Source organism: Cupressus sempervirens, chromosome 7 (genome assembly GCF_028749045.1).
Source record: "Cupressus sempervirens isolate cs-2001-9-10 chromosome 7, ASM2874904v1, whole genome shotgun sequence".
Classification (NCBI taxonomy): domain Eukaryota; kingdom Viridiplantae; phylum Streptophyta; class Pinopsida; order Cupressales; family Cupressaceae; genus Cupressus; species Cupressus sempervirens.
In genome coordinates, this window is record NC_143124.1 from 814,724,740 (window position 1) to 814,738,275 (window position 13,536).

The window sequence follows — 13,536 nt, forward strand, 5'->3', positions numbered from 1 at the left end:
CTGAAACACCGGTCAAAAACCATGGATTCATAGGAATTACAAATCCCACGGTAGCATGCACCAGTGACCACCCGTGCAAAAAAAAAACTCCAAAATCAAAAGTTCGTCTTTTGCCGATTCCAATGATACATTGGAGTCCATATTTTGGGCAAAAATTGCCCCCCTGATAGTCATTCAAAGTTTCAGGCTCCAACTACAGTTTTGCACATTACAATGCAAAATATTTTTAAAAATTTTAAAAACAAACACCGTAGTATAAACTATAGGTTTTACAATTATAACCTTGATTTTTAAATATGAATGCCCATTTCATTTTTTGAATAAAATATTAAAACAATTAATATTTCATTAACCCTAAGTCCACCTAAGTGCCAAATGTGTGCCACGTGGCACCATACTATTGGTCTGACCTCAACACCCCATCACCATGTGTCCTCGCCCGATTCACCCATGCTACCACATCAACGCCGAGTCAACATGCCACCTCAGTTGGTCGCCATGTCGCTATGCTTATCAGTCATGCATCTTCGTTTGGTGACATAATGACCATCATCCGATGGGGCCACGTGTCACCACCCTATTCCTCGGATTCCACGTCTTTCCTTGATTATCCTGCTCGTTCAAAATTTATCTGGTCTCCATCTCCGGTCGGCCACAGGTGGGGCCCCTGTGCATGAGCCTTGCCTTATAAAAAGCCCTGTCTTGTTAGACATTAAGTCTATTGTGTGGTTTTGTATTTAAATGCATAAAAACTAACCAGCACGGGCAATGTGGGAGTAAAGGCTTAGAAGAAACTCTTCTCCTCTCAGCGAATGTTCAGACGCTTCCTGTAGCTCATGTTTTCCCGCCTTGCGCAATGTGTGCTTACCTTTTGAAAAGGCACCTCACCTTTTATAGCAACATTTGTGATCTCCCCTGTAACGTCTTGAGGAGAAGGAAAAAGATTAGAGGTAGAGGCACCTTGTTGTCTGAGCAACAGAGAAATTATGACCAACGCCCCTCTTTTATCTCACTAGGCTAGTCAAATTCCCAATCTGGTACATTGACATACCTAACTCCGAATTGGTTGAGGGATCACTTACGCCTACCTAATCAATCGTTTGAGCCCATGGTGAATTCAACCTAGCATTTATCTCCCTCAATCCCTACTATCAATGGCGCACTGGCCAGTCAAAACATCCTATTTCTACTTCACTTAATACACATGCCCCTGTCGCTGCCTTTTCTTATATTCTAAGGCGGCTTTTCTCCTTGCTGGCCTGCGAGCTCTCGGCATGATATCTTCAATACACTCAGTCCATCACTTGATCAACAACAGCAGGTGGAGGGAAGCATCACAAATGTGAGATCTGTTGTTTGTTTCTTTTTTATAAAAACCCCTACCATCACACTTGACATCGCCCTTTTATTGTGGACTAGAACGATGGAGGAGGGGAAGGCCAGGTCCGTTGGATATTCCTGAGAAAGCTGGCACACAATGGGAAGAGGAGGAAAAAAAAAGTTAAAAAGCAATCACTACTTCTGCGTTAGGCGTCCTTGGCAGTGGTGTCTCAAAGGGAAAGACCCTTTAACTTGCGCATTCAGATTGAAAAGGCCAATGCAAGGTGTTATTCATAGAACATTGCTCCTCCACACTACCAAAACGCAAAACACAAGGTCTTCTCGTACAAAACTTGGTAGCTCTACATTATTGTTGGATTGAAAGCTTGAGAAAATCCCTGGCTGCTGCCCACAAGTGTGTCTTGACCAACTCTTTTTTAATTAAAAACAAGAGTTCTTTTAAGAAGTCCCTATCATCATTGACAAAGAGACAGCTTCCATGTCATTGTTGCACAAGGAAAACAGAAAAAGTACAGAAACATCCTGTAGTTGTGGCTCTGCAATTTTAGCCAAATGCAAAAGGTTGCGAGGCATTGATCGCTGGAGCTTATTATTTTTCTGACATCATGAGAATCAGTAGGTGTCACCAAATTCAACAGGACCTTAGCTGAATTTTTTCTCAATATCAAAGAGCCAAAAGACCTTATAATTTCAATAACTGATTCCACTATCTCTTTGATCGGAATTGGTGTTCCATTTGCATCCACCAGAGAACTTTCCCAATGGTTACAGTTAAATCCGCTAAAAAAAACCACAGCGTTGCTCTTCACTTTTTGCTCTGACCTGTTCACAGAATCAATAACCCAAGGAACTGCACCAAATTCTACAAAGTACCTTTTGGCCTTGTTATGGAAATGAAAGGTTTTCAAAGCTTTAAGAGATGCAAGCCTTGATTCAAGTTGCCTCAATTTTAGGATATCAACTAAAGCCTCCATTACATGGGCATCAATTAATGACTCTCTACGATTGTCATCAAGATCAAATTTTGCTAAAGCTTGTGCCATTTCCAAGAAGTGTGGCTTCGACATTTAATTTGTCGGATAACTTTCTGGACTTAGGACATAATGATTGCTTCATAATAGCTTGTGTCACTCCTTTCATTTGTTATAATAATCCAAGCTACTATTTTGACCTATCAACCTGACTTTTGACTATCCATATCAGTGTTGATGTTTTCCCCCAATTCCACATGTTGATGACACATAAAATAATTCATTTGACCTTTTAATGATTGTGCTCATATACAAAAACATCAACCCGGAAAGAATCATTATAACATCTTTTCAAAAACACCTTTATTCCCCATTATCTTATCAATCTAGCGGAATTAGTCAAGCCCCAAAGTGGGTCCGGCTAAAAAAAAAATTCAAAGTCAAACATCTGATCCTTCAAATTGGCCTATTGAATTCATCATCTTGATTAAAATCAAAATTTACTGTTGAACGATCATTTAAAATTTATTTACCATTTCTCGTAAGCTAAAAATTTCGTGCCAAGAGGTTCTTCGACTCGCCTTAAAAACTAACAAAAACACCTAACTGGGCTTTGAAATCAGACGCAATGGTTCTCTCTTTCACATTCTTCCATACTACCAAATCTCGTCTTATGACGAAATCTCAGTCAAAAGATATTGACTATCAAAGTTGCCCTCTCAAAACTGCCTACAAGCAAACGTGTTAGAAAATCATAAAAAGCATTCGGATTTGGCTTTTAAAACAAGGCAAGCTGACACTTGGGAAAACGAAAACTGAGGCGTTGGTTCACTGTCACGAGGAGAGTATAAATCTGGGATTTGAGCTCATGACGAATAACTGGACGCATTTGGCAAATGGTCAAAGTGGGCTACTCAGAATTTGCAAATTAAAACACTGGCAGAAAAGCGATTATTGCAAATGGAATGGACCTAGGAAAGTGTGCAAACAGATTCATAAAGATTTGAAAATTGGCACACTTAAAGAATTTTCAGATTATAACGCAACGGTTCAATCCATTCGTTCTCACCTATCACGGATTCAAAGATATGACATCACAAACAGGGGTACCAACAAATCTGCAATTATTGACAACGGTAAAAACTTTATAAATTGCATTTGGAATCACATTCAAAAACTAACCAAATGGATTCTTCATAATCTCAAAATTGAAACATAGCAAGTCTCTGACCTCCAGAATGCAATGCAAAAAGAATTTTCTCATTTCGGTCAATTGGGTCAAATTGATAACAAGTCAAACAGGACCTCCCAGAATTCTAAACAATTTCATCAGCATGACAACAATAAATGACCAACTTTGGGGGATTCAAAACCTAGTCAAAACATGTCGAAATGACAGAAAATCTGAAACAGAGGTTCTCTGGTATGAATACTAAACACTCCCAAAACGGTGAGTCATAAAACATAACTAGGTGCGAGATATTCAATTGCAAACACGGCCTCCTGTCACTGTTTGACATGCAAAAATGTAGATTTGGACATTGCTCAAAATAGAACTTCACAGAATAGCTCGAAATGACAATTTATCTTCATGGGACGAGTGGATATACTAAATGCAAGGTGTTAGAAACATTAAACACCACTTAGGCCTCAAACAGACAATAGGGTACATATACATTAAAAAGCGCTTATTGGGCTTGATTTTCGAATGGTACTCAAAATCGGGGCTTCAATTTTGAGTCCCAACACTATTCACCATGAAAATACTAGTCAAGAACTGTTGTAATCTGAGGTAGGACCATGTGTTATTCTATGCAAGTCTCCAAATGTCATGGAATGAGATGCACCTCAAGTAGTTGGGGCTCACGTATAGGATGTGTAAAGAGTACATGTTGATTTTTACATATTGGGTCCTCAGATTTGGTCATTGTCAACTTGTGCAGTTAGGCAGGACCATGACTAACTTGGTTTGTCCTCTTGTGGAGCTGTTTAGTCCTATCTAGAAAAGGACATCATTTTTGAAGGGAAGTGCGTAGAACCTCTAGAAAGAATCTTGTGTGGTTCTCTTGTATGGTTTTGTAATACCACTTGGTGATCTTGTGCCTTTCTTAGTATACATAGGCATGCACATGGGTAGTACTGTTGTATAGAAGAATGCTGTCAGATTGGGTCCAAGATTGAATAGCATTTGATCTCTTATTGCTCTTTGTTGTGACTTTGTAATATGGCAAGGGATGTATAGGTGCCTGTGTTTGTGGTAAGTTTCCAGAGCACTGAGATGCTGTTTGATTAATCACAGATTGACGAGACTGTCATAGAGATGGCGATTTCCTCTTGTACAGCGTAACATAAAATTATCATTGTAATGTGAACATTTTTTTAATGTTAATATTCCAAATGGCACGTTAAAGGCTGAGATTTTTACCCAAGATATATTGGTCTCTAATTTTGTGGTATATACTTGTATTTCTTCTCTCTTTCATTTTCTATTACAGCCCTTTTTCCAAGTGTTCTTTACAAGTAATTATGCGGCTGAGATTTTGTTTGATCTGATCACCTGCAACACCTTCCTACTAGGATTACACTGGATAACATTTTTTTCTTACCATTTTCTGTCAAATCTTGTCTACTAGTTACCAAGTTCCTCTAAAAAAACCCTGCTACCTGTGTAAGTACAGTTCAGGTTTAGCTCTGGTTAAGGTTCCACTTTAGGTTTTCCCATGCCAATCTGCAAAGAACTCAAAATTTTATACACTTCACCAACTGATGCTGCACCAAATATGCCCATCATACCATACATCTTGCACTGCATATGATCTCACTTAGCATGAGGGTCATTTAATATTTAGCTCCTGATTATAACTACCAATGAAGTTATAAAACGGTCTCATATTTTGTTTATAAAAAAAAAACCGGATATCTCTTAGGTGCCCTTTACTATAAATTTGTCATAGAACAATGAACCCCATTGTACAGCTAAAAGTAACGAAGAAAGAAAAATTTAAAACCATGCACCACTCTCAGATTACATGGTGTGGTCATTTTGCCAAACAGGTCGCACCAATGTTCAAATTGTCAAGACATCATATGGTGGGTGTATGGTTTTCCTAGCAGATGACATCATTACTATAGTTGTAACTGTTGGGAGGTTGGTGCCTCCGTCCCCTCTAGGTGAAGGTACCGTTCAGCATAGACCGATGGATTTGTGACATGTGCTTAACCGCCTCTCGTGGATCTCTGTCTCTGGCTGTTGTGACGTTCATTGATAGCTTGAGCTTTTGGTGTAATGGAAACAGCGATTCCAACAAGTGGTATCAAAGTGCTTGGTTACGAGTTCAAATCCCTCAGGTCATGCTGAGGGGGGGTTTCTTGGGAGGTTGGTGCTTCCGTCCCCTCTAGGTGAAGGAACTGTTCAGCATAGACCGATGGATTTGTAATATTTTCTTAACTATCCCTCATGGGTTCTTGTCTCTGGCTGTTGTTGCATTCATTGACAGCTCAAGCTTTTGGTGTAACGGCAACGGTGATTCCAACAATAACATCTTCCTAGTAGACAACATCATTATCTTCATCTTATGATGTCAAGGAGCAACTTGTTTAGACTACAAAGAATGTCATTAGACACAATCACATGCTATCAATGATCTTGTTTATCACATACAACAATAACAATCTTCTTCATTGTACAATGTTGTCTCTCAGTGTACATCCTATTTGAAGTTTCACTGCACAACAATTCAGAAGGGGATCACTTTACATCATACAACCCCTATAAAGTTCTACCATATGAGCCCTCATCACCCAGAAAATTTGCAATCTGCTGCCATCAATCATCATACATCAACCTCCTTCCCTAGTCAATATCATACATTGATTGAACACTCCAAAGTCTCTATTTTCTGGTTGTGTCTGCATTTCTTTTTGCCTCTCAAGAAATAGCAAAATGATGTGTGCCATGAAGATCTGCTACTTCGTATCAAAATAGGGAGTGCAGCTAGGGTGCTGCTCTGAGATCTTGTGAGTGTCACTACACCAAATCCCTGCAGGGTGCTACGCCTTGATCCCCACAAACCCCCATTACACTCAATTTATTGGCCTAGCACACTTCAAGTCCAATATTGCAAGGTACACTTTCAAATTCATTAATTGCAAGGTACAATATTAATTGCTTGTATGAAATGTTTGTCAGTTTCAGGCAGTTACAAGTATCGGTTGTGTTCCTCTTGGCAATTGTCAGCTCCATTAAATAGATTGTGTATTGTCAAGGAAAGTAGGATTATCCAATCAGATCAACATTGATCCTCAGCAATCTATTCTGGTCTCCTTTTCTTAATAAGTCCATGTGTGAATTATATTTTACTTCATATCTGGTATGCATTGTTGTCTCTATTATCAATTCAATTAGTCATTTTATCAAATAAAACAGTAAACAATTGGATTCTATACTATAAATTCACAAAGGATCACATATAGAATTCAGGTGACTCCATGTTTCAATAATTCATAAGAGAATATGATATTAAAAATCCAACAAATGTTCCAGAAGACAAAAAAATTCAATTCCCCCTGCATTACATTCCTGTTTTTGCTCACTTCAAATTTGTGTTAAATTGAAAACATAGGAAAATAAACTAAAATACCTCCACTGCATTGGCTAGGTGAAGTAGAGTTGATTCAGACCATGGGCAACCAACAAATTGAAGACCAATAGGCATTCCATAATTGTCATATCCAACCTATATAGATGTCAAATTGAATTTCTCTGAGTGAAAAAGTCCTATTCAACAAGCTTAAATTTGAACTAGGACAGTTTAAGCCAGAACAATTTTAGTTCAATCCACTAAATACATGGAATCAAAGAAAAGGTTGTATTGAGCAAACCGGTACAGTAATTGCTGGAAGCCCAAGAAAATTTCCTGCTATCTGAAACCGTAACATTGCAGCTAGTTCCAGAAAAACAATGCATGAGAAGGTAATTTGATTGTCAATAGCCACATGGGCACAATGAGAAAATAATTATTTTTCAGGAATTAAGCAAGACTGAATACCAGTATAAAGCATTAAAACACAACAGTACAATCAAGTAGAAATATATCAGAGAACCTCCAAAGTAAAGTAAAAAAGGATTGACAGGTAATTTACCACCATTTTTATAATCCAATTCACCACATTTGTGGGTATCAGGTTGAACATGGTATGCAGTTACCCTGTGAGATAAACTCAAGAAACCATTAAAAAAAGTTCAGATCTTCAACCATGCAGAACATGCAATTTACTTAAAATCATTTTGTCAACTCATTGAACACAATAATATTTTACATGATTAATGACAAATTTTGAGAGTATTAACATGTTCAAAGAGAATGGTGCACTCGGTCCTCTTTCCTTGTCCATTTCTGTTTCCCTTGCTAATATTTCTGTTAGCAATTATCCAACTGAGGTACAGGATGAAGCTTCTCCAAGAATTTTAACTATAGGAGAGGGTAAAGGATTGGAGGCAAAGAAAACATGGAGAAAGAAACTATGGACATTACAATATAATATATATTTTAAATTGATACTTAATTTTGGAAGCATACAGCGAAGGGTTAGGGTTTTAAGTTTAAGTCAATATTGTTGGTTTTTTGCAGCTACAAACCCAATCACCTAGCTAAAACAACTAAAAATGCAAATAGAAAGATGATAAAGCAATTACAATCCTACCATTGCATGACAGGACCTATATAAAGAAGCATGGACAGGTAGATGCAACAAATCAGGTGAAGTCAACAAATATTGGTATGCAATAGAGATTTCCTTGCAAATAAATTGGCATTTACTGAGATCAAGTTTGATATGCAGCACAAAATGCTATAGATATATGTCATTCAGAGAAAGTATATAGCATAAAATTACCCAATGAAAAAGTTCAGGCTATATAAGGCAATATCCATCTAAAGAACAATATCAACATAAGCTTCAAGACTGTACCCAGTTGTAGGAGTGACAATCACATTTGCCCTTTTAAAAATCTCCATATGCATATACATTTGACGAAACCTGCAACAAAAGAAAATGGATGATATAAAAAAATGGTTATTTCAGAACATCCATACATACAAATTACAATCATTGGAAACAATGGGCTTTGGTCAATCTCTCCATTCAAAGCACAAATTGTACAGTATCCATTTGACTGCAATCTACTGATCTACTTCCGCAAGGGAGAAAAGGTGAACAGCTAGGATTATGCATTTTGTTGGGATTGTGCATTCAGTTTAAGCAATGTCACAACTGGAGTTTACAAGAGAGGATGATTCATAATTAGTGTGGATAGTGCACTATCTCATAGTTGAAAAAATCAAGGCTCAACAGTTACTCGGCTGCCCCAATATATTTAAAAATTTGAGACATGCCAAAAATTTAGATAAACATTCAGCAATAACTCACCAAATTTATCAAACATTAACAAAAACATAATGTTTTAAAAATATACTTAAACAACACACACCCATGAGTTTGTGCAAGAAATCCCTCATTTCCTTCATACATAGTCAAAAATAGAGTTAACTAAAAATCATATACAACTACTTAATGCAAACAAAAACTTATCGCAGATATAGAAAATGGGAGGTTGTAAAGCTAAACATAGACATAGAATGGAGGTCATAAAACGGTAAAAACTATTGCAAATATTGAACACAGTTTCAGACATGTGAAAATCCAAACAGAGCCCAAAAGGCATGCCCTACAATCCAATCAATCAATCTCAACTCATGCCACAACCATCCAATTAATAATTCTTTCTCACAATCTGCACGAAATGATTTTCACAACACCTTTTAAGCACTTAACCAGTTCAAGTTTTCTGCAAACATGAGCTCTGGTTATTTTTACAGGTCTTTGGTGATTTTCTTTAAAAAAATTGTGCTGAGTATTTTTCAAAAGTCATGACCAAGTCTTTCCCACAATTAAACATTTAGGGTTTCAACAGACAAGGACTCACAGGTTCTTCCATTTATGCACTACCTAATTGACCGACACTAATCCAACTCAATAGGAGCATCTATTTGTTGATAAAGTCCCCATATGCTTTCTTCAAAGTTTAAACTTTCAACCATAGCAATCTTTTGTCTGAACTGACCAATTTAGTTTGATTGCCACTTGTTTTGATTCGAAACTCTCTTTTGGTAGTTGAAATCTCCCTTGTCTAAATGAATTTCTAAGAAATAGGAGACATTGGAAATTTGATAATTGCAGGTGTACACTTGTTGGTTGCAGCATCTCCTTTTGAAATTGGTTTTGCATTGTACAACTTGATAAGTCACTCAAAACCTTCACCAATTCCAGTTAGTCAATCTTTCCTAGCAGCCACTTCCTCTTGCTAGATAACTTGTTTGAATCTCATTCTGATCAATGGACTAGATTAAATGCCTTGAATAAATAATAGCTTCAATAAATCTATACATTGCAAAGGTGCATAACTTTTCAGTCTACCAATTAGCATATGTTAACTACATTAAACATTGTGGAAACATAAAAACCCATTGATTGCATCCCCAAACACATACTAGATTAAGCCACTAATTGTTGTCTCTAATCAACCATCAAGAATTGTTTACCTTCAAGACCTACACTTTGGTAGACCAATAGATGCCAAAGATGCATGGTCTACTAATCAAGTAATCTACAAATATTGATAAGATTGTGACATGTTGAACCTTATGATTTATCTCAAAACAACCCAAAATGAAACAACATACTAAAACAGCTCTTCAAATTAGCAAGGGTGCAATGCCTTGCCCGGAGATCCTTGGAAACAAGGATAAACAAAGACACTTCTTTTTAAAAAGATAAAGCATAGATACATGCAACCAAACATAAGATCACAGGATCACAATGGAAGACTAAACACCAACCACCAAAGATCCCCAAGCGTTCATCACTTACAATGCATCCATTTTAAAACCCAAAACACAAATTCCTAAATGATTAAAACATACAAGTTCATTCCATTTAACATGAAGGAAAACCAAGGACCAAGTTCCCAAAAACACTACAAAGAGAACCTTCCTTTTGACCAAATGCTACTCCTAGGCCAAAACTATGAACAAGATCATTAATGGAGTTTTCAGTAGACGAAAATAACTAAAGTTAACTTGAGCTATCTTTTTGAGTTGCAAAGGTTGAGCACATGACCTAAAATCTTCTTAGCTCACAAATGAGGTTTTTGTGAAGAAATGCTTACAACTAAATAGAAGAAACTAAATCGCAAATGCTTATAATCCGGCTGAAAACAAAGACCCATAGATCCATACACATAAGAATGAATTAAGCAAAAATTCTCTAAAAATAAAACCACCCTCGAGGTTTAAGGAAAGCAAGTCCTCAGTAGCACATAAGATTACTTACTAAGATCATACTGTTCATATGAAGCTCAAAATTATTTTTGAAATTCAGATTTAAAATTTATACATGAAACCACATAGAAATTAAATTAATTACATGAATGTTTTTGGACATTTAGTGTTGCGGTAGAAACACTTCATTGGTAAGGCAGCCACCAACATTCAAATCCTTGTTGGGGCAATAATCACAGAGGCCTTGTGACCTTCATTGGACCAATGGGCTTAATGGTTTGAACAAGTGAAGTGTGGGGAACGATGGCTCCATAGAAATGACCTCATAGGAAGAGATCCTTCCTAAGTGCTCTCTCTAGGCTCAACCCAAGCTAAAAACTCAAGTTTTGCCAGTTAAAAAATCGATTATGGGATGACAATCTCCACAACATAAGCTTAATTTCAACTCCCAATCCCAATATCTTGTACCAAAGGCACTTATCTTTAGAATCTTAGATTAAACTGAATATTTTCACAATTTAAATAGATATAACCAGAATAAGTGGACATGTACTTTGATAGAAACCATACCTAATGCGAGTACTTCTATTAGGTTATCACTCTAAATTTGTTTCCTATTTTGAAACATGCAAAGTTTTGTACCTTTCAAAAGTCGATGGACTATGAGATGGAGTGCCAAAGTATGATTGAAATCTTATTTTTTCTTTGTAGTCATTTTGAGCATTAATAGCACCCTTCTATTAGGTTGCCTAGGGATAGGAAGAGCCTACAAAACCTGATGAAATTATAACTAAAGATTGCATGAGAACCATCAAGAGCCAGGATTCTTCCAATGTATTAATGATTACCTAGGTCTCCTTCATCTTCGACCATTGGAGTTGCATGTGTACTCAACACTCTTACAATGAACAACTATTTTTAGGCTAGAAAATCCCATTGGATTAGTTGCAGCACCAAATAAAATCATTAATAGAAACATGGGTCCTACAAGGAGGTACATAGGTTCTTAGGGATCAAGGATCTAGGACACGCCATACCTAGTGTCCAAACAAGAAAACAAAGGTATCATCACATCATATTGAGAACTTGGGATTGAGTTTACTAAGTAATTCATCCCACAAAGAATGTAAATAATGATAAGTCTAAACTAACAAAATTGACCAAATAACATAGTGCAAAACACCAACAATCAAGAGTTGAAGATACTTCAAAACCCATCCCAAAAGTACCACACTAGAGGTTTTCCTATATCAGCTCTAATTAAATATTTAGAAGGAAAAATCAAAAATTAGGATCAAAGACACCACAAAATTCATGCCATATAAAATAAAGGCAAATGAATAGCTCAAACTATGCCATCAAAAGGTAACTTAGCGAAAAGCTTCAGCTCTATTAGCCACAATTGGAAGTTGATTATTATTTGGTGATTGTGGCCATACAACACTCTCAGTTGCATCATAGAGACCATTTCTAATCGTGGTTACTTGTGAGTTGAATATGTATCTTTGATTGTTGGAACTTTGAAATAAATATATACGTTGATGTTTTTTGTATATTGAATTTGAATAAATTGCAACTAATTAAAGGGCAAGGCTTGAATAATGATATATCAGTATTTACAAGTTTCATCCTATAGTGTGACGGTTCAATTGTGGCATAGTTGTTTCCGCCAAAGTTCAAATCTCCACGAGGCCAATGTCATCATTAACTTTGGGCCTTGTTGATCCAATGTGCTTGCAAGTTTGATCCTGTAGATTGATGTTGCTGGTGTTCATGCTAAGTGACTTAGTGCTCCAAACTGTGCTCCAAGCCTTCGTTGGGCTACCCTACTTGCAAGCTCGGTGCCCTCGTTGACCTATTATGCTCATTGGTCTCAACTATTTGCGTTAATGTTGTGTATTCATGTTGCGGATAGGTTGCCAATTTGTGGTCCCATTTGGCTCGGGCCAAACTAAAAATCTTATTCTTACTGACCAATAAAAGTTGTATATGGGTATTTATCGTTGTTAAATGTTCCATTCTCGTCTTATTATTGCATAAGTTGGAATGACAAAAATAATAAAATTTGTAGGTTTTTACAAGGGGTTTAGCTTAGTAGGATGAAGCAACGAGTTGTCATTGTGGAGACAAATGGTTCAAATCCCAAGATGGACATCCTTGTGGAATTCTAAGTTATGACTCTTGGTCTTCCATTCATTGCATTTGTTGCATTGTACATGGTGAATTCTAAGTCGTGTTGGTCTTCCAATTGTTGTTTCTATTGTAGTCACTCGTAAGGAGCTTGAATAAGCCTGTATGTCTCATATTGTTGCTAGCTTGTAAGGAGCTTGAATAAGCTTGTAAGTCTCATATTGTTGCTAGAATGAGCACATGGTTTGGAAACGATCTTCTGTAAAAATCCCAATTGGGTTAGTGTTAAGAATGTTAGCATTTAGTGTATTGAAACCTCTACTGTTAATCTTAGTAGCTGTCATTCTATATATATATATATATATATATATATATATATATATATATATATATATATATACAAATCTATCTTTATAATGATACTGCAGATTTCCAGTTTCGTGAGTGTTTTATTCTCTATCCTTGCATGGTATCAATTTTATGTTAAAGATATTAAATCACTTCAAAGATATCTTGCTTCACCATTGATAACATCGGGTGTCATTGTCCTTCACCCCGATTGTTATCGGATGGCATTATAATTAACATTGATTGTCATTGGTTGTTATTCTGTTCATGTCGATTGGTAAATCGAAGTCTTCATCGGGTTTCTTACACACTGCTTGGTCATTAGTGTTTAGACTTGTGATTACCGATTAGTATCGAATGAAATTAATAATGAACAGACATTAGTATATATGGTAAGCATTACCACG

At 36.6% G+C, this 13,536-nt stretch overlaps 1 protein-coding gene across 1 annotated transcript in view; it reads right to left on the reverse strand.

The window, feature by feature from the left end:
* LOC149549891 (fatty acid amide hydrolase-like) overlaps positions 1-13,536 on the reverse strand; it is a 129,582-nt gene that overhangs the window by 20,903 nt on the left and 95,143 nt on the right. Inside the window, exons 16-19 of the mRNA XM_089794977.1 lie at positions 8,283-8,351; positions 7,455-7,519; positions 7,194-7,255; positions 6,953-7,048 (exon numbers count right to left, since the gene is read on the reverse strand). Of these exons, the coding sequence (XP_089651103.1) occupies positions 6,953-7,048; positions 7,194-7,255; positions 7,455-7,519; positions 8,283-8,351 (292 nt within the window). The remainder of the gene's footprint in view (positions 1-6,952; positions 7,049-7,193; positions 7,256-7,454; positions 7,520-8,282; positions 8,352-13,536) is intronic.